This window comes from Mus musculus, chromosome 13 (assembly GCF_000001635.26).
Source record: "Mus musculus strain C57BL/6J chromosome 13, GRCm38.p6 C57BL/6J".
NCBI lineage: Eukaryota > Metazoa > Chordata > Mammalia > Rodentia > Muridae > Mus > Mus musculus.
This window is the reverse complement of record NC_000079.6, coordinates 46,830,068-46,852,057: the sequence shown is the minus strand read 5'-3', so window position 1 is coordinate 46,852,057 and position 21,990 is coordinate 46,830,068. Positions and strand designations below refer to the sequence as shown.

The 21,990-nt window shown below is 45.7% G+C and overlaps 1 protein-coding gene across 9 annotated transcripts in view; it reads left to right on the top strand.

The window, feature by feature from the left end:
• Nucleotides 1-21,990, top strand: part of Kif13a (kinesin family member 13A) — a 180,831-nt gene that overhangs the window by 77,860 nt on the left and 80,981 nt on the right. For all 9 annotated transcript variants that reach the window (XM_011244376.3, XM_006516864.4, XM_011244374.3 and 6 more), the window contains 3 exons: nt 3,672-3,732; nt 19,242-19,334; nt 21,084-21,264. In XM_011244376.3, the coding sequence (XP_011242678.1) occupies nt 3,672-3,732; nt 19,242-19,334; nt 21,084-21,264 (335 nt within the window). The remainder of the gene's footprint in view (nt 1-3,671; nt 3,733-19,241; nt 19,335-21,083; nt 21,265-21,990) is intronic.

The window sequence follows — 21,990 nt, the reverse complement described above, 5'->3', positions numbered from 1 at the left end:
AAGGACCCAATGGAGTTGGAACAGATGGACAAGCTGCTAGGAGTTTGGTGCTAGCGTGAGTCTCACACGTGGTGGGCTAAGGAAAATAAAAAAAGTGGGATTTTGCTGAAGACAATGGGTTTGTAATTTTATAAATAACTTGAGAATGTCTGTACATTTGGCTTTTTCTGGTTAAAAAGGTGTGAATTTCTGGTGTTAGTTGGCATTGATGAAATAGGCAGCTTAAGCTCCATTCTCTCTCTCTGTGTCTCTCTCTGTCTCTCTCTGTTTCTCCCTCCCTTCTCTCCCTCCCTCTCCCTCTCTCTCTCTTTCTCCCTCACTCCCTCCCTCCCTCCCTCCTTCCCTCTTTTCTTTCTATGTGTGTGTTTGCTGTTGAGTCATTTAGAGGCATCCCATGCTGACCCAGAACTTACTATGTCACTCACACAGGCATAAGACTTGTGGCAATCCTCCTGCCTCGGCCTCCCAAGTGCTGAGATCCCAGGTTTGAGCTCCCACACCCAGCCTCCATCTGTATGCATTTGTTCGGTTGTATGCAGGCTTTCGGTGTCTCCCATCACCGACTTTGGAGTGAGGATACAATCGGCTTCACCACGAGCTGTGGAGTAGCCATTAGGGACTCCAACGGAAGGAGTTAGTCCTAGAACAATACAGGTCTCCAGTATGATGCATGGCGTCTTATATAGAGTGAGATGAGTCAGACTCCAGACTTCTTCCTTCTAAATGTTTACTGAAATAAAAGCCCACACTCCATATCTGGCTTGCTGGGATCACTATCCTAAGTGCCTAGGACCAGCGTTTGTGAAATCCAGGAGATCCCCCGGCTCGAGGAGGAGAGGTCAGTGCTTGGTAGGCAAAGAATTCCAGTATCTTGTAATTCCTTCAGAGCCCCTTTATGCTTGCTAGCATTTTAATATTTGTCTAGAATTTAAGGGGGAGATATGGAGAATGAAATTTTATGGGTTTTTTTTCCTATTAGAAACAACTTCAAATTCTCAACTGTTGGAAATTATTGCAGGATGAGCAGGGAGTGCTACTAGCACATGCGTGCTCCAGCTTGGGTTGGGTCTCATCCCATTTCAAGTAGCGGCCCTGTGTATAGAGACCAGTAGATTGGCGACTCCATATGCAAGACAGCAAACTGTTAAGAAATAGCCCAAGATGGGCAGGAATGCCACTCTCTATAGGAACTAATAAAGAGACCTGTCGTGATCCTGAAGACACTAGTAGAGATATTTAAAAATTGGGAAAGGGTTTGTATTGGCCATTTGCAGTAAGGTTGGAGGTTGACCTTGGTGGAAGACAAAGACAGGATGAAAGAGAAGCGTTACCTGGTTTCATGGAGGGGCAGGGGATTGCAGAATCTCCATTCTGGAACTGTCTTAAAACAACACAGGTCTCTTAGGGGTAGTGTTGAGGTTCAGTCCTGCCCAGATGCAAGAAGATCATCTGGACTATGCCTGTGTGGACTTTTGAATCATTGAAAGAACCCTCACAGGCAGTAAATGTTTGTTGCTTTGCTGGCAGAAACTATTGTCCGGTAGCTGTTCGTTACAAGGTTGCCTTTGGTGGGTGTGTCCGTATCAAATCTGAATCTGGAGTCAATGGTGTAAGTGATGAGTATTGCATGTGCCTGAATCTGTGTGTTGGGATGAAACTATTGTACGTATGAGTTAGTCTTTCGGTTTTGTTTCATGTGTGTGTGTGTGTGTGTGTGTGTGGTGTGTGTGTGTGTGTGTGTGTGTGTGTGTGTGTGTGTGTGTGTGTATGTGTGTGTGTATGTGTGTATGATTGAGAGAGGGAGATGGGAAGGAGAGAGAAAGAGGAAGAGAGGGAGGAGGGGATGAAGAGGATGAAGATAGTGGTGTGTGTTGTGGCATATCACCCTCCCTCGTTCCTTGAGATGGGGTCTTTCACTGAACCTAGAGCTAGGCTGGGAGCCCCTTCCCCTCAACCCTCCCTACTTTGTGCCCCTTCTTCATTGCTGGACTTGCAGGTACACACGCTCACTTGGAGCTTTTCACATGGGTTCTGGACATTTGAACTCAGGTCCTCATGACCGTGCAGCAAGCCCTTTGACCTCCTGAGCCATCTCGCCAGCCCATGTAAGACTTGTATAAAAAGTACCTGTTTCCTTGCAAAAGTTTCAACGCCATGAATCATTTGATAAATAATTCCAAAGCAATGAATATAAATATTGCAGGTTTCAAAGATGAATTAAATATGGTTCCTGCCTTCGGGGAACTTAGGATACAAGTGGAAATAAGGCATTCATAGATCATCCAGCTATGTCCAACCTGCAGCCCGCAGGCTTATGCCGACCAGGGTAGCTATGAATTCAACCCAACACATTTGTTGAGGTCACTATATCAAAAGGATGGGCATTCCTATGTCATGATGAGTAGACCACAGAAAAAAGTAGAATGAAAGCAGAGAGAACAATTAAGTACTGTGATGAGATAACAGAGAAAGGGGAGAGTCCTTGGGTTGTATTCAACCACATTGGCCCAGGCCTTCAATAAGAAGCATCTTGAAGGGTGGACATGAAAAGCAAAATGGAGTTGTGTATGCCTAGTCACTCCAAAAGGACCCACTCCACTGTGGCCGGGGGAGCAAGGGAAGTAGTTGGTAAGGGGCTTGTGGTGTCCAGGGTGTCCTGCCAGGCTGAGTTTCAGGCTCAGAGCTTGTCCCTTCAAGTGTTGAGGCAGTGGAGGACTCCTGTGTGGGTGGAAAGAAAGCCTCCGTGTGCAGCTCCAAACAGAGGCCACAGAGCCATTGGCACTGCCCCAAGAGGCTCACACTTGCAGGCTAACGTTACTCATCCATAAGTATCCTCCAAAAATGAATGACAAAAGTTGAGAAGGCCAGGCATATAGATGGCTGTTTACTGGAGGACTTCCCAAAGCTTTCACCCCGGGGAACCCGAAGCCGGGCAGTCAGTGTGTGCAGTTTTCAGTGTGATGTTATTGTCCCCCATGAGCCATCTCGTGGAACTCCTGTTCCCTGGGACACGCTCTGGGGAGTGTTTTTCTGTGCGTTTGACCAATGGCTTGAGCACAGGGAGTTGGCACTTGTGTGAAAAGAGCGTGGCTAGGTAGGAGTTCTTGTCTGGTCGGCATTCTGGAGCTGTGTGGAGGAGGGTTTAGTGCCTGAGTTGTCAGCCTGAGATACTCAGCCAGGGGTTGTGTGTTGAAACAGTGAGGAAGAAGGGAATCCCAGAGTGTGAAGGGAAGTGGCCTCTGTCAAGAGATGATAGCATGGTGGATGGCTAGGAGAAGGGGCTGGTGTGAAAATAGACCCGTCTAACGTTGCTCGAGAAGGTGTGGGAGAGAAAACCTAAAGGTTTCAGTGCACACCACTAGACCTGTGGGGTGGGGTGGGGTGGGGTGGGGGGGATTCTTATTAAGTATAGTTTTCAATAAACCATCTGGTTCTTATGTCTGCCTGTTAGAATTCCAGATAAACAGGAGTTTTTATGAGTTCACTACTGTAGGACAGTTGCCCCCAAAACAACTCCAGTTTTCCCTATCAGACGATAGTGAGCCTACCCTCATCCTCCCTGAGCAGGACCCCTGCCCGTGTGTCCCGCCCCCCGCCCCCCCCCCCCCCCCCCACCCGATTCACCTCTCTGGAGCGCATTCTTAAGCTTTATATTTTGTTCTTCCATTCAGGTGTTTGCCTTTGATTATTGCTTTTGGTCCATGGATGAATCGAACACAACAAAATATGCTGGTAAGTTGGCTGTTCCCTCTGGGCTTCCGGCCTTTCCCGCTGTGTCTGTTTTCTCTAATTATCCCGGAGTTTCCCTGTGGTGTGTCTCACACCCACTCTCTAGCAGGTGGGTTTGCAAAGTCGGTGAGCTGGCTCCACCATTTCCTTGCTAAGCAGCCTTAGACTGGGTTTAACAACCCCAACAGAGGGTTGTGGGTAAGGGTGCATGCACACCTGTGGTTCTGGCACTAAGGGGGCTGAGGCAAGAGGATTGCCTTGAGTTCAAGGCCAGTTTGAGGCTGAGCTACATAGCCAGTGTTTGTTTGGCCAGGCAGTGCTAAGTAGCAAGACTCTGACTGCCCACCTCCCCACCCCTGCCCCATACCCAATACCCCATACCACCAAAATTCCAAACCCCATTAGGTCTTTAGTTGTCTGCTTCTTTTTTTTTTTTTTTTTTTTTTTAAAGATTTATTTATTTATTTATTTATTTATTATATGTAAGTACACTGTAGCTGTCTTCAGAGGGCATCAGATCTCATTACGGGTGGTTGTGAGCCACCATGTGGTTGCTGGGATTTGAACTCTGGACCTTCCGGAAGAGCAGTCGGGTGCTCTTACCCACTGAGCCATCTCTCCAGCCCTAGTTGTCTGCTTCTTAAGGATGTCACTGGCCTCAGGGATGCTCTCTTAAACTTTACAAGGTTTAAGTACTATAGAACTCTGAGTTACAAAAGCATGGCCTGGCTACTGTGCTAAGGGAGATATAGACATGGCGCTGAAAGCGAGCATCTAAAGTAAGTCCAAAAGGGGAAAATGGTAAATATTGAGGTTAGGTGTGTATGTTCAGTCACCTGACTCAGTCACTCCAGAGTGCATTCATATATTAAAATGTGTACGTAACACACAAATACCAGTCTTACTTGTTAATTAAAAACAATTAAGTTAAGCATGTAAGAGGAATATCAGAGGTACCCAGACATGAAGTGTCATGGAATCAAGGGAAATCTGTGGGCCTTGATGTCAGGTCTGGGTTAAAAATCCCAGAGCCCTGCTTTGGCTCTTTGGGAGATGTGTTTACTTTCTCTGAGCTTCATCACGCTTCCTATAAAATTTGAGAGGCAGCTCCTGTGGAACTCTGACGCCATTGGGTGTCCTTTAGGGTCACTAAGGGACTGCAATGCTGACTGGAGGAAGGTACCCATAAAGTGGTACTCCATTTGAGCTTCTTGTAAGGAGGGACTGGGCATGGTGCTAGCAGGGGCCTGAGCAGAGATGGAAGCGAGGCTGTGATGGCAGGAAATCCTCAAAGCCAGGCTAAGAAGTAGAGATCAGTGAGGTGAAAAATGTAAGCTGATGGCAGGGGATGCTTGAGACAGTGTAGCAGAGATGGTTTTATTCCTGTATCCCTCTGCACATGTCTTCCATCGCTGCCTGCAGGACACCACGGTAGTCTCTTGCAGTGTAGCATGCAGGCCCGAAGACTTTCTTCTCAGCCAAGTACAACTTCATTGGATCCAGATGATAAGAGGTCTGTGGGATTTAGGATCTGAGGAACACTGTGATCAGAATTATAAATAGATTAAAATGATTTTTTTTAATGTACGGGTAATCTAACATTGGCACAATTTTTGGCTGAGTGAACCATTCAAATAAGTTTCAATTAACCTTGAAATAAGGTCTCTTGATTCATGGAAACATACATCTTTACAGTACTGAGGGGAAAGGTAGAACTTTTCTTATTCTGTAGATATGGTCATTATTACACACATATTATAACACTCTTAGCAAAATATAAAATTCATGGTCCCTGTTCTCTCGGGTGTTCGACTATGATCGAGAATCTGCATAGGAAACGCATTGCTTGTAGGTGAGATATGTTTGGTTTCAGCACTAATTTGACTTCTGTTTTCCTTGATTAAAAGGAACAGCAGTTCTTGGCTGTGACTAGAGACGTTAAGGTGGAAGCATTCATTCTCTGGTGAGAAGTAAGGGGAATGGGGAGAGAGAAGGACAGAGTTCCTGAAACCAACCTATTTGTCAGGCTCCATGAAGAATGGCCTCATTGAGCCTGAGTCCAGGCTCTCAAAGCAGCTCTCAAAACTGGGGTCTGGCAGGTCGAGCGGGGGTTGTTAGATGCATGGGCTGGGCAAGCCAAGGATGCCAGATCCCTCACCGCGTCATGGGCTGGGTCTGAACATTAAATCCTCAATTGAGTCTTGCTGTTTGTTAGAAACTATCACGAGATACTCTACCCTCTCTGGCTTTTTGACCTGAAACTCTTGAGTTCTCTGGAATCGAGAAGGACACCTCAAGGCTTGGGCTGAAAGAATGTGAGTGCTTGCATCAGACAATGGGGTTCTGATTCTCGACCCCCACCTTTGCACTGTTGGTGTATGTGTCACAGAATCCCATAAAATGTGTCCTCAAATGTCTCATTGTCTCACTGTGTCAGGGCCATGGGTAGCATCAGTCCGTTGACAAACAAACCAACCAGGCTGGGATTTACGGCACCTGGTTTTGCCACAAGCTGCCAGGCTTTGGTGAGATAAAGATAACCTTTTTCCTCATCTGTGGACAGGATGAGGTAAAGGATTGCAGCCACGTCTCCCATAAAGCCGAATCATCCATTTTGTGCGGACAGGCACAGCTGTGGCTGTCCCGGCTTCTTTGGCGAATCAAAGGCTGGCTTGTTCGGCCGTTAGCGTTGCATGGAAGTGAAGTGTGCTTTGGAGCACTGTGCACTTGAAGTATCTCTTCCTCCTCTTACCCTCTTGGTATGTTGGTATTGTAATGTCTGACAGGTAGTTTTGAGTCTGAAGCAAAAGTCTTTGTGGTAGGAATAATTGGGGAGGGGGAGGGGAGGGGAGAAGGCAGACAAGTTACTAGACTGCAGAGTTAGACCTCAAACCTGCCCCCTCTGTGTAAACTCACCTCTTCCCCCAACCTCAGCACGCAGCCACATGTAGCTCTCATTACAAGATTAGAAAGTGGCTGAATTAGAGTCCATAGTGATAAACCTGAGCCATGTCAGTAAAGGATTACATCGTGCTAATGGTAATTAAGACCTTCTTGATAGGGAATCAATATATTAAAAAATCTCATTTCCTAAAATGAGCCCTGCCGGTGGGTAAGTGGTTTCCAAGAGCTTTGCTGTCTATTTCCTGCCTGTTTATCTTTGAATCTTACTGCAGATAGAAAAAGCAGTCTGAGGGCTGGAGGGATGGCTCGGTGGTTAAGAACACCTGCTGTCCTTCCAGAGGACCGGCGTTTGGTTCCTGGCAGCCGCATGGGTGGCTCACGCCCTCCAGTGACTCCAGTTCCAGGGGTTCTGATATCTCCTCAGCCTCTTTCACACGTGGCATATACAAACACATAATACATAAATAAAAATAAAAACAAGTATTTTTTTAAAAGAAAGAAAGAGTAGCAGTCGGGTGGTGGCATACATGGGGGTTCGTGTAAGTAATTTTCCTTAGCATGGAGATTCTGAACATTGTCCTAGAAATTATGTAATCTTTCTTGCCATATGGTGTTTTGCTCAAATTTACTGAAACCATGTGTTCTTGGGCATTTGTGGGTACCCCACAACCTGGGAGAGAAGATTTACTGCTGACTCCTGATCTCCTCATGTGTTTCACACTGTGTGAGGATACAGGAGCACCTCCAGGCTGAGGGCTGAGCTGCAGGCCAGAGCCGGATGGCCGTGTTTGATTCTGTTCCCATCTGGGGAGGTTATGTGGTCAGAGGTGGAAATGATCAATTTCTCGTTGCTTAAGGGAATTGAGACGATAGAGCCAGTGTGCACCAAAACTAACATTCTAAGAGCTATCGGTTGCCAAATTAGAACCAAATTGCGGGCAGAATGGCATAATATCAATAGGGCCTAATGCATTTAGGCGTAAGCATTTGATGGTTGAAGTGAACTCTTAGTAACTACCTGGAGAAAAAAGGCCCAGGCTCTTGGGGTTGGCTTTCTTGGACCCAAACGGTAGGCAATCATAACAGTCCTTCATTATCAGGAACTTGAGGATGAATTGAGACTCTTAGCAAGTTCTGTGCATCCCGGAAGTAGCTGACAGTTATTAGCCATTCCGGAAAGCTGCAGCAGTTCTTCATGTCGTCAGCAGGAACACTGATGTTGGCTGCTCAGACATCATTAGGGTCAGCCTGTGTTGTACACAGTGCCTGCTGTTTTGAAAGCCGCTAACCAAAGAAACACAGCATAAGCCCCTTCCAGGTCTGATTTCGTTTTCCTTTACGGCGTTTTATCAATTGTCTCACACGTGTGACCATTCTAGAGAATCTGCTTCATCAAGATCCTGAGCGTCCTAAGTCCTTAAGATCAACAATTCTTCTTATTAAAGAATTTTTTATTAAAAATAAAGAGGAGGAGAGGGGGAGAGGGGAGAAAGGGGACACACACACACACACACACACACACACATCAGAGAACAGCTTGCTGGAGTCAGATCTCTCCTTCCGTTAAGTGGGACTCAGGTTGTCTGGCTTTGGCAGCAAGCCCCTTTATCTGCTGAGCCATCTCAATGACCCAGAAACTCATTTGTTTAATTAAAGTATATAATCACAAAGACATCCATTTGATATAAACCAACTTGGAACCCAGTACGACTGACTCTTTATAGATCATACCTCAACTGGTAGAAGATTTGGGGATCAGGCTTATATCAATAAAGGTTATTGATATCTGTGAATCTCAAGAGCTGGACACGAGTGAGCAGTTCAGTTCAGGAGAATTCAATTGGTAAAGATGCCCAAAATATGAATGAGCAAGTTATGAACTTTAAAGTAGACATATATGTTTATTTACATTTATAGCATATATTTATTATATAATGTGTCTTTTTCTCTACCCTACCCCCAGGCCCCTTTTCAATTTGGGGACAGGGTCTCGTATATCCCAGGCTGACTTCCGACTTGCTGTGTTTGAAGCTGAGGGTGACTTTAAACTTCTAACCACCTTGCTTCCACCTCCCAAGTGCTGGGTTCTAGTCGTACACCACCATGACAGGGTTCATCTGCACTGGAGCTGGGACCCAGGGTGCTGTGTGCACAGACACGCACAGCCCTGCCTCCAGATATCCTTTTAAATCCTTCCTCACCCCAACTTTTTCATGTTTCCTTTTTCTGACCCAGAAACAGTTTGACATAGCTGTGTTCAGAGGGGCAGATAACTGTCACCACAGTATAAAATACAGTCCACATACCACATTCCTTCCCGGCATGGTGTTGAGCCTTTTGCATGTGTGTATGTGGGGGCAGATAGAATGACCAGAAGGTAGAGTCAGATAGGAAATACTGTTGTCCACATTTCACAGAGAAGAAAAATAGAGGTTTGGGAAGGTCCTGCTACCTTTTATAGGTAAAAGCAATGACCAATGTGAATGGAAACAAAAACAGGGATACATTCTATGGATGACGTAAAAACAGGGATACATTCTATCGATGACATAAAAACAGGGATACATTCTGTCGATGACGTAAAAACAGGGATACATTCTATCGATGACATAAAAACAGGGATACATTCTATCGATGACATAAAAACAGGGATACATTCTATCGATGACGTATGGATTCGACTCCTGTCCTGGACATGTCTCGTCTCCCTGAGCCCTAGAGTGGTTCTGTTAAGAAGCCGTGGTGTGGGACTGAGCTGGGAGTGTTAGTACCTGAATCTTCTCTCCAGACAGATGCTGTCCAAACTCCTGAGCCCAGGTGCTCGGCTGAGCACTATTTACACATTTCCCCAAGACCACCACAGCCAGGAGCTCTCGAAGGGACAGAAGCTTGAGCCGGCTACCTTACTGGAGAGAATCATTGTCAAATGCTGTCAGAGCTGAGGGACGCTTCTTTGTCAGCAGCCATTCGTGTGGAGACAGGCTCCCCAGTCGATCTTGCTTTCTTTGCTCCTTGGCTCTCTTCCCTGTGAGTCAGCCACTTCATCTAGAAATAACAACAACAGAAACGGCCAGCTCATGCCAGCCCTAGCAGTGTCCCTGGGTTGGAAATGTTGTCTGGGTAAGACACTCCCTACCATGGTACAAGTAACACTTCCCTGAACGGCCATTCTGATAGCACTTGGATGCCACAGTGGAAAGTGGCCTGAGGCTTGCTTTCACTTCGTGGCCCAGTTTCTCAAGTTCTCTTTACCAGGTCCCTTCACAGTAAACTTCTGAAGTTGATTGAAAAATTAAAATTTGCACCTCCAGGTGTAGGCTTAACGTCTTTGTTCCTTTATCTGAACTAGAGTTTGGTTTCATTCAACTTAAATATGGCCTGAAGTCTCTGGATGTGAGAAATTTTGTGAGCTGCACTCCCCACGCCAAAGGCCTTTGAGGAAGGAATTTGCTTAAACCTCATTCAAATAAGGCCTTCTTCTCCCTTTGAGGTATGCAAGCGAGACCTGTCCATTCTTGTACTATCCAGGTGCTCAGATTTGGATCTGAGCCCCTGCCAAGTTCAGAGTCATCAAAATTACTGTGGCTGTCAGCCCTGTGTAGAGGAGAAAGCACCTTCATAAAGAAGCAGGGCTAGGAGTTGCAGCTCACAAATGCACAGCCAAGCTCCTGCCAGCCCAACTCTAGAGGGAAAAGAGATGAAGAAAAGAAGGGGCTTAAGAGATCAATTTGATCTCGGGTTGGGTTTGTATTGGTTAGCTTCCGTAGCTATAGGGAACCTGAGATCAAACCTTACATAGAGAGAAAAGCTTTGGAGGCCTCAGTTCATGGCTGATTGGCCCCATTGCTTTGGTACTGAGATAAAAGACAGGGTATAATGACTGGCTGCAAGGTAGATTAAAACCTTTAACCTCAAGGTCAAGAAGTAAAGAAGGGAAAACTGGGGTTCTAAGTCTTCTTCATGCGTACCCCCAATAATCCAAGGATTTCTCTACACACTTAGGTTCTTACCATCTAAAAACTCCACTATTTCCCACTAGTACTACCCTGGACAGCAATCTTTAACTTGTGGGACTTTGGAGACATTAAAGACCTAAGCTATAACATCGTTCCAATCTTAGATCCTATACTCTCCCACGTAGAAGTATATTCTGTTCGTGGAAGTCTATACTGTGCCGCACCCTGCTGAAGAGTTCTATCCACTCTGCTGTGTCCATGGTGGTGCTTTTTTTAAATGTGGATTATAAACAACTTGGACCATACCCTCTTTCTTCATTATCCTACTTCCTAGGCCCCGGTCCATCCTGTCTGTTCCGTAGGTAGATGTTGGACACAGGACTTAGTTGTCTTTTCCCTTGTTCCAAGTTGACTCCTTTTAGTGCATTGCTGTCAAGACCCTGAATTGTAAAGACCTAGCATGGTGGCTGGGAGGCCGTTACTGCTGTTCCCAAGGGGTCAGGTGACGCCCACGTAGGGAGACCTGGCGGTGTTGGTTTTTCAAAGATCCGTATCATCCGTGACTCAGTGTTGGGTGACTCAGCTTGCAGAGGTCCCACACAGGAGCTCCTGTTACTGCTCTGACGTCGTGTTGCATGTCTCACTGGGCATGCCCGGGTTTTATAACTTGTCTACATGGTCATCAGAGATGCGATTATAAACCCTGAAGGAAAAGGGCGTCTTGGCCATGCTTATTAACAGTGAGGTCAGATGCGGCATGCCCTGTGGGTTCACTGCAGCGGGTGTGTGAAGCTCAGGGCGGTCTCCAAAGATGCCTCCCTGACACGGGTTCTGCCAGGAAGCCACGGGCCTCTTGGGTTGGGCAGTCTTGTAGCTTTGCTCTGTCTGTCTGGGTTGAGAACAAATACCCATAGATCCTCCTGTTTCCCACAGGACTTCTGAACCTCCCTGTAGGCCTTTGCCTAGACAAACAGCACTCCATTCTGCTTGCGTGTAAACTGTAAACTGTAATTGGGAAGCATTCAGGGTGGGAATATTGCATCTTTTATGAGATCTGCCCAGGCAGTGTTTGAATTCCCTAGTTCCCACCATGCAGCATAAACAGCTGCCTTTTGTGTGTGTGTGTGTGTGTGTGTGTGTGTGTGTGTGTGTGTGTGTGTGTGTGTGAGCCAGGGTTCAGAAGCAGCGGCTAAGTCATTCTTTCCTAGGCTGAGAAAGGTTTTTTTAAAAATACGGACATGAACACGACAGAAGGTTTTTTTTAATGAAAAACCCTCGCAGCTGGGAATGGAACTCAGTGGTTGAACACTTACCTAGCATGTAGGACCCTACGTTTAGCCCCCAGTACTACAGAGGGGGAAAGAAAGACCTTCATTCATCTGGGTCAACCATGGGTCTTTGTGTGGGTCTTTGGGATGTCCAGTGTTCTAAGACAGAGCAAAGAAGCGAAGCCATCCCTGCGCTGCCTGCAGAGACTGTTGTTGATGAGGGCAGAGTCTGCTCCACGGATACATGGTACACTGTGAAGATTTGGTTAACCGTTGGGATCTTGACTACGTTCACAGCTATTCTTCCTGTAATAGTGATTCCCTGATGGTGACTGAACAAAAGAATTGGTTGAGCATAACTGCAGCCCAGGGCTCATGCATTCACACAGCGTCAGGGTGGGGAAATAATGAGAAGTCCATAGAATTGGTCCCATTGGCTTTTTTACTGCTGCTGTTCATTATAGCGTGTTCTTTCCCACTGCAACGTTCTATCCTAATGTTGCAAACGATTGGGGACTAGTTTGCCTATCCTGGATCCTAGCATGCTCCCTCTCTCTCTCTAATGTGAGAAACACTCCCTCCTTACATTTATCAGTGAGACCACAAAGAAAGCTATGAAAAAAAAAAAAAACAGGCAACAATGATTCCTTTCTGAGGACTGCTGTCCACTGTCTCATCCTTTTTACTGTCATCTTTAAAACTAGGAAGCTGTACAGAGCTCTGGCAAGACAGAAGGAACGGTGACTAGCTGGTGACTTCCTTTTTTGCACCAAACTAATGACAAGATGATACTCATTGTAGATAATGACTAAAAACCATCTCAGGCTCTTCGCTAGCTAGGCACAGTGGCTGGTGCCTCTGTGACCAGCCTGATATCCTGGTCATCAGTCAAGTGAAAGAGCGCTCAGCATTTGCCACTTTAAGACATGAGGCCTTCCCAGAGCCCCTCCACCAGGGAGAGGCAGGACTCACAACTAAACGAAAATGTGAGCAAACTCCCGTGTGAAAACTGTGTGTGAAAACTGTGAGCAAAAACTGTAAAGGAAAGAGAAAGGATTTGAGTATTACAAGTTTTGCTTTTAGGGCTGGGCAGTGGTGGCACACGCCTTTAACCCCAGCACTCAGGAGGCAGAGGCAGGCAGGTGGATCTATGAGTTCGAGGCCAGCTTGCCACAACAGCCAGGGTTACCTGGCTTTAAAAAAAATATATATATATATATATATTTATGTTGTATATATATGTGAATTGGTTCTTTCTTCCCACCATGCCAGGGTTACCTGGCTAAAAAAAAAATATATATATATATATATATATATATATAATTACGTTGCATATATATGTGAATCGGTTCTTTCTTCCCACCATGTAGGTCACAGGGGACAAAGTGGGGTCATCAGATGGGAAGTGCTGTTACCTGCTGGGCTATTGCTGAACTTGCTCACTGCTGCCATCTAGCTATGCTCTTTAATATCTGAATATGAAATAACAAAACTGTTGCATGACAGAGTTGGGAAAAATACTTGGAACATGTGTGATAGGCCAACAGTTAATGTCTTTAGCATATATGATAACATGTATGATGGACCAACAGTTGATGTTTTTAGCATGCATTCAGGAAAGAAGCAAGGGAGGGGGGTGTACCAGCCAGCTTATAAAGTGACTCAGAACTCAGACAGCCTATTTACTTAACGTTAAGAGTAAGTGAGCTGGGGCTGGAGAGATGGCTCAGGAGTTAAGAGCACTGGCTGCTCTTCCAGAGGTCCTGAGTTCAAATCCCAACAAGCACATGGTGGCTCACAACCATCTGTAGTGGGATCCGATGCCCTCTTCTGGTGTGTCTGAAGACAGCTACATTGTACTCATATAAATAAATAAGTCTTTTAAAAATGGGGTCTTCTTCCTTCTTGACCTGGCCTAGTCAGGATAATGAGCAGCAGTGACGGGTGTCAGAGAGAAGGCCTCGTGTTTAATTTGGGGAATCCCTGCAATGGCGGTCAGCAGGAAAGTGTAGGAAACTGTAAATCCTGGGAAATGAAAGCGAACGGAGATGTCTGCAGGGTGGGGCTGGGATGCCTATATCAGAATCCTAAGATGGCCAGCTTGGTGTTCACATAGGGGCCGCTGAGATGGCTCAGTGAGTAAAGGTGCTTGCTGCCAAGTCTGGGAAACTGAGTCTGATCTCCTGCCCCACGGGGTAGAGGACGAGGGCTGACTCCTGAAAGTTTACCTACCTGCATGCATGCACATGCATACACATACATACTCACACACTCATATGTACACACACACACACACGATAGTTGAAAATATATATTAAATAAGAGGTTTTTAAAAAAAATGTTCACATAGATGAAGGAAATACTCATTATTTTTGTCTTAAAAAGAATAAGTTCTCTCTGGGATGTGAAGTTATAATAAAATGTATTCCGGTCTCTCAAGGAACCTAGCTGTAGATTTCTGAAAACACATAAGCTTCACAGTAATTCTTTCTATTTTACTGTTTTCCTAGTTGCATCTTAGTATCGTTACTTGCAGATGGAAGGGAGAAAAAAATTTTCTTTCCAGAAATACACGAAAACATTCGCTTTATGCATTTATGTGTATAAACACTTATAAACACACGCGCACACATTTGTTTGCTTTCCAAATTTCTCTCATATCCCACTTATGAATGAAACTTTATTAAATATGAAAAGCCACGGGGCTGATGGCATGGCTCAGCAGGTAAAGGTGATTGCTGCCAAGTCTGATGACCTGAGTTCAAGTCCCAAACCTCACAGAATGAAAAGGTGCGAGAATTGTCTCCTCCTCTGACTTCCACACATGCATCCACACATCCACACATCCACACATGCATCCACACATCCACACATGCATCCACACATCCACACATGCATCCACACAGCCACACATCCACACATGCATCCACACATGCATCCACACATCCACACATGCATCCACACATCCACACATGCACCCACACATCCACACATGCATCCACACAGCCACACATCCACACATGCATCCACACATCCACACATGCATCCACACAGCCACACATCCACACAATAGGTAAGTGTAAATGTGACAAGCTCGGGTTATATTCTGTCATCAAACACGAATGTGTGACGCATGCCTTATGCTCTGTAGAGCTGCAATGGGCCTTGACATCATAGTCTAATAGTTGAAGCCAGAATGAGAGATAAACAAGGAAACACACAAACGAAGCTCCAGATAGGCTCTGAGAGTTTAAGCTCACCATGGAGACCAAGAGCAAGAGCGGCTGATTGATCACCAGTGTCCGAGGCCTGAGCTCCTGACTGGCTATATTCACCAGCGACGAGGTCTTGGCAGATGACAGTCTTTCTGACCCCAGTCACCTGTCATCATATTTATAGGTCACCTGCCATACCTGTGTATCTAAAGTTAGAATAGAAATCTATAAAGTGTGACTACAGATAAAGACACCAACTGGATAGGGAAGCCATCTCTTCCTTCTTGGCATAAATACAGGCAGACTAGTTCCTGGCTTGAGAGCGGGACAAGGGCCATCCTGGGCCTCAGCACAAGCTCACTCCTGTGATACAAACTCACCCCTGTGATCACCACATTTCCCCATTCATGAAGATAGAACCCTTGTGACCTACCTAGTGTTTTCTTAAAGGGCCCTACCACCTCTTGATACTCCTGCTCCGGGGGTCCAGTTTCCAGCCAGTGAACGCTGGGGGACAAGTCCAAGCCCTCACACTTACATCAGCTACTTTGCTTGTTGTGTGACCAAATGCCTGACAGAAAGCCCCTAGTGGGGAAAAGCGTTTATTTGGCTTGCAGTTTAGGGGGCTACATCCATCATGGTGGGAAAGGCATGGTGACAGGACGTAGGGGGGCACTGGTCACATGATGTTAGAAGTCAGGAAGCAGAGAGAGGTGAGTGCTATGCAGAGCTTGCTTGCTTCTTTTTACTCTGCCCAGGAGATGCTGCTACCTGGTACACTCGAGGTGAGTCCTTCCCTCCTCAGTTACATTTTTCTGGAAATACCCTCACAGGCACACCCTGAGGTGGGTTTCCATGGTGAGTCTAAAGCCAATCAAGTTGATGAATGCAAACCAACCCAGTATTCTTGGTTTTGTTCCCCAAGTCTGCAGAATTGAAGTTGTGGATTATGGTCCAGTAGCTAGAAGTCCTGTCCCACCTGTCCCTGCTCCTTCCTAGGGAGTGTTTGACCAGTGTGGAAGAGCAAACGGGATTGCTATGGTCATCTGCTTGGGCTGATACAGCGTTAGAGTGGGCTTGAGTCTGGACCACGGGCAGTTCTACCAAGCCTGAGCACAGCTGAGCTTACTCTGCATCCTGCCTAGGCCAAGGCTTGACTCAAGACTAAGGCCTGGCCTGTCTTTTGAATCGGAGCCCAGAGTGCTTAGAGAGTAAGGAAGGCCCCTTCAAAACAGGAGAAAATACTGATATTCTTATGGGGGGAGATCAAGAGCCTTGTAGCAGACTGCGACTTAAGAGCGGTATTTCAAGTATGTGTGTCAGAGACAGTGACGCGGACAAGCCATGCTGTTGGTGGCTGTGTGCACACACACCTCACAACGCACTGTGTGTTTAGACAAGGCTGTTAAAATTCTGTTTGCTTTTAAAATCTGTGGGTGCTACCAACGTGTCAGGAGGAAGCGCTGTACTGGATGGTAGGTGTTAGAAAGGGAGAGGAAAGGCGATGTAAATTTGGATTTTTTTTTTTTTCGATTCATTTTGCAAACTTTAACCCGCCCCCTTCTCTCTGTGTGGGTGACTCGTGCATTATAATGTCTAAGTCTTTACATAGTTACTGTGGCATGGCTTTCCCCTCTTCAATAATGTTTCTTGTTACAATTGTTGACACGTGTAAGTACTTTATTTTTTATTTTTAAAGTATATGCTTTTTCATTCTGGAACGCTTACATTTAAGGCATACAATCTCATGCTATTGCTGGGTACTTAACTTGGCTGCAGGTTCTAGCATGTTAAACAGTGCTGCCAAAACATCTTTGACGAGGTCATGTGAGGAGAGCAGCTCAGATATGCGCGCACAGTGGCTCAGAATGGAGTCTTACCCCCTTCCCGTCCGGCTTCCTTTCATTTTGTTTTATCTGTATGAGTGTTTTGCCAGCATGTGTGTCTGTGCAGCGCTTGCATTCAGTACCCAAGGAGGCCAGAAGAGGGCAGTGAATCCCCTGGGACTGGAGTTCCAGTTGTGATCTGCTCTGGGGTTGCTGGGAATCAAACCAGGGTCCTCTAGAAGAGCAGTCAGCGCTCTTAACCTCTGAGCTCACTCCAGTCTCGGGTTTCCTTTCAAATGGCCTCTTGTGATGATTCTCTCAGCAGAGGTTTATAAGCGACGCCTACTTCTACAGCTCAACAATATTTGACGTTGCCAGAATCTCACTTTTTGGCAGCCCCGTGATTGAAGTGTCAGTTCTAGTCTCTTGTGACAGGTTTTGAAGCGTCTTACTCTGAAGTTTGGACGCACTGCAAGGCAATGCTGAAACCCCATCCAGCCTCCCGTCAGAGAGAAACACGCCACCAATAGCTCGCAGTTGGTTATGTTTGAATGTGCAAATATATGGAGGATGAAGCAATTAAACTGACTCCCATCTTTCAACAGATATTTATTAAGCACTTTATACTAGGCACTGGGATTACAAAGATAATGAGATTGCCATCTCTGACATCCGGGTGCACTCATTCCAGAGCTGGAAATAGTATATAAGCCAGTAGTGCCTGCAGATGCTGTGGGAGCGAATGTTCTAGTAACCAGGGGGAAGGAAGTATAATGTAATTCTCTTCATTGTCTGATAATCAATGTGAAGAAAGCGCATGCCACCTTGAATGTTTATTAAACATGTCATAATTATTCTGTCCCACTCCATGATAGTGTAGGTCATGGTAGAAGCCGCAGGAGCTGAGATTGGCTAGGGTTAGTGAAAGAGAAGTTGCCTTTGTCCTCCTGCAGGAGCACAGATGAGGTGGATCTGTGAACTGGTGAATGGCAACATCTTGGTTACTTTTTCTATTGTCCTGATCAAGTACCCTGGCCAAAGCAGGTCGAGGAAGGAAGGGGTCCTTTTGGCTCACAATTCCGGAGGACAGGGCAAGCATAGCAGGGAGCAAGAGGCCCCTGACCATACTGTGTGGGCAGTCAGGAAGGAGAGAGCGATGAGCGGTTCTGCTTAGCTCATTTTCTCTTTTTGATTCAGTCCAGGACGGATGCCAGCCCATGGAGTGTCCCTGCCCACATGCAGAGTCTTCCCTATAGATAACTTAATCCAGATCATCCCTCAAAGGCATGCCCAGATGTTTGCTGCCTAGGAGATTCTAGAGCCTGTCACACTGACTGACAGTCAGCATTAGCCATTGTCACCTCCTCCACCACCACCAATGAGCAGTTTCCCAGCAGTCGACAGTGCGGGGAGGAAGCGGGCCTAAGAAAATGTACTCAGGGTTCTCTCTACTTGGAAACTAAACCCAGATGGGAGACAAGACAATTCGTATTAAATAACATTTGGATACAATTTCTAAAGAAGAAAAGGAAACCAACTTTGACATTGCTTTTGTACAGCCTGCTAACAATGGAGAAGGAACTTTAATCCCCCGAGAAATGTCAAAGCAGCAGCAGTATGGAATCGTGAACTTATCCAAATATTCGGCAGTAGTTTAGGAACAAAACTGAAAGTGCAAACCAGTTGTGTGTGGTTATCCCTGCCTAGAGTTTCAGCTGCTGAGCAGGCTAGGTTAGGAGGCTCACTGGGAGTTGTACAGTTGAGAGCAACAGGGGCAGCAAAGCAAGCCCCATCTACACAAACTGCATTTGCTGCACTCTCATTTATAGCTGTACTGTAAATTTTGAGGGGGGGAGGACTAAGAGGTTATTACTAATACACCAGTAGAGGGCTTCCCATATCTCAACTCTTAAGACCACTTGCTGCTCTTGCAGAGGACCCAAGTTCAGTTCCCAGAACTCACACAGTGGCTCACAACTGTCTGTGACTTAAGTTCCGGGGGAATAGAGTGCCCTCTTCTGGCGGCTGAGGGAACTGCATGTGTTGTATACATACACATATACATGCAAGCTAAACATTGATACACGTTAATATAAAACCACATCTCTCTTTTTATAAAAACATACATCTCTCAACACAAATCACCCTTTTTATTTTATTTTTAAATATCTGTTTGGGTTCAGCAGTTAAGGTACTTTCTGCTTTAAGAACTACCTGCATCAGGTGGCTCACAGCTGCATGTAACTTCAGCCCCGGGGAATCTGACACCTTCTTCTGGCTTCTGTGATTACCCACGCATGCACATGAAACCAATAAGTCTTAAATGTTTGTTTTGTTTTCTAGGTCAAGAAGTCGTTTTCAAGTGCCTCGGGGAAGGAATTCTCGAGAAAGCCTTTCAGGGATACAATGCTTGTATTTTTGCATATGGCCAGACAGGTAAGATGTTGCTTTTATTGAAGCTGATGAAATGAAACAAGTGTTTGAAAGGATGTAGTTCAGGGGACAAAGGGCTTGCCTAACGTGTGCAAAATCCTGGATTTAACCCTTAGCGCTTAAATTAGAAGACTATATAAATAATTGTCCCTTCTCTGTTTTGTTTTGTTTGTTTCTTTGTGGTACTGAGGATTGAACCCAGGACCTCTGGTGGAACAAGCATGAGCTACATCCATTTCATAAAAATATATATATATATATAATTTCCTAACATTTAAAAGGCTGGGGAAGTTTGAGAAATGCAGAAAAATTCTCCTGACATCTTGCAATCAAAACTATCCCACATTTCGAAAATACATCAGTTCGGTAATTGCCTAATCTCTGTGTTAATGAGCACATCTAGTTCCGTGCTATTAAGCATCACTTTCCTAAATTATAGTTTTAACCTGTGTTTGAACTGGAAAAGAAATCATCAGCTTCATAGTATAAATGTTTTGGCAGAATCAATACAATATTTTTAGAGTCTCCCCTGCCCCCCCCCACCCCCTGCCCCCCACCATCATTTGGGTTCCAAAATGATGATAGATTCTAGACCGAAACAGGTAGAACAAAACAGGCAAATCGAAAATACAGTTGGGGCCCAGCTATTACGGCTCTGAGCTGTTGTTCTTTTGGAGTAGAAATAAATAATGATTCCTAATAATACTGCCACCGTCTGTGTCACATGGCTGTGAGAACCCAGGAAGAGAATATGGGTAATTTAGCATATGGTATGTCCAGCTATGACTGGATGCTGGGATTTTACTGTATATGCAATGTGTGTCCCAGCATTAGGGTTTCGTTGCTGTGAACAGATACCATGACCAAGGCAACTCTTGTAAAGGACAACATTTAATTGGGGCTGGCTTACAGGTTCAGAGGTTCAGTCCATTATTATCATGACAGAAGGATGGCAGCATCCAGGCAGGCTACCTCTTGTTCTAAAGACAAATAGGAGAAGACTGGCTCCCACTTGGTTAGGAGAAAGGTCTAAGAGCCCACCCCCACAGTGATACATGTCCTTCAAGACCACACCTACTCCAGCAAGGCCACACCTTCCAATAGTGCCACCCCATAGGTCAAGCATATTCAAACCACCACACCTAGTAAAACTGACGAAATTGCTTATCTTGTAAAAGGCTCGCCGTGTAGGCATGTAGACTTGACTTTTTTAGTCACCAGAATCCATATGGAGAAACTGGTGTGGTGGCATACTTTGGAGGCAGAGCCAGGCAGCTCCCTGGGGGTCACCAGCCAGTCAGTCTCATGTACCTCACAAGCTCCAGGGCCGGAGAGACCCTGCCTCAAATAATATGGATGGTAGAAAGGAGTGACAGCCGAAGCTGGCCTCTGCTCTCCACACACACAGGCACACATGCACACATTCATATGCTTGCACAGCTCTTTCCATACTACATAATGGATGGGTGGGATTTTACGTCCATTGCTTTCCTGAGGTACATTCTTAGTGATTGTGTCTCTAGACACTCATGTGTACACAATGGACCATCCCAACCTTACAGAGATAGACCCAGGAGGGGTTCTAGCGTGGAGAGTAACTGTGTTGTTCAGGGTTCGGGGTTTGAGGTCCAAATGCACCCCACGTGTCCTGTGTGTCCTTGGCCGTCCAGCAGGAGCATCTTGTGCCGCTGAAGCATCCCGCTTGCATTCTCTCCTGACCTCACCTCACGCCCCTCTCTTGCTCTTTTCCAGGTTCTGGAAAGTCCTTTTCCATGATGGGCCACGCAGAGCAGCTGGGCCTTATCCCAAGGCTCTGCTGTGCTCTGTTTCAAAGGATCGCCCTGGAGCAAAATGAGTCACAGACCTTCAAAGTCGAGGTATCGTATATGGAGATCTATAACGAGAAGGTCCGGGACCTCTTGGACCCCAAAGGGTGAGTGAGTGCTTTGAAGTAAAGTGTAAAATTAGGAAGAGTCGTTTCATTTTCTTTTTAAAAAGATTTATTTATTTTATATATTTGAATACACAGTCGCTCTCTTCAGACACACCAGAAGAGGGCGCCAGATACCATTACAGATGGTTGTGAGCCACCATGTGGTTGCTGGGAATTGAACTCAGGACCTCTGGAAAAGCAGTCAGTGCTCTTAACAGCTGAGCCATCTCTCCAGCCTGGAAGATCATTTTAAATGATTTTTTTTTTTTTTTGAGACAGGGTTTCTCTGTATAGCCCTGGCTGTCCTGGAACTCACTCTGTAGACCAGGCTGGCCTCAAACTCAGAAATCTGCCTGCCTCTGCCTTCCAAGTACTGGGATTAAAGGCATGAGCCACCACTGCCTGGCTTTAAATGATCTTAAAATTAAAATTGCCAGGTTGTCTACATATTTGGGCCATTGGTCACTGTTCCGATGTTGGTTCGTGTACTAAAAAGGAGACGCCTCCCAAAGCCTTTCAATGTGTCAGATGTGTGCCTTGGAAAGTTACTCATGACAGCACGGGAAAAGATGTTCTTACTGCTGCCATTGTTTTTTGTTATCAGGGACAATTCATTAAAACGAACTTATAGGAGCTGAGAGATTGCTCAGTGGTTAAAATGAAGTTATAGTTGCTAAGAGATGGCTCCGTGGTTAAGAACGCTGTCTACTCTTCCAGAAGACCCAG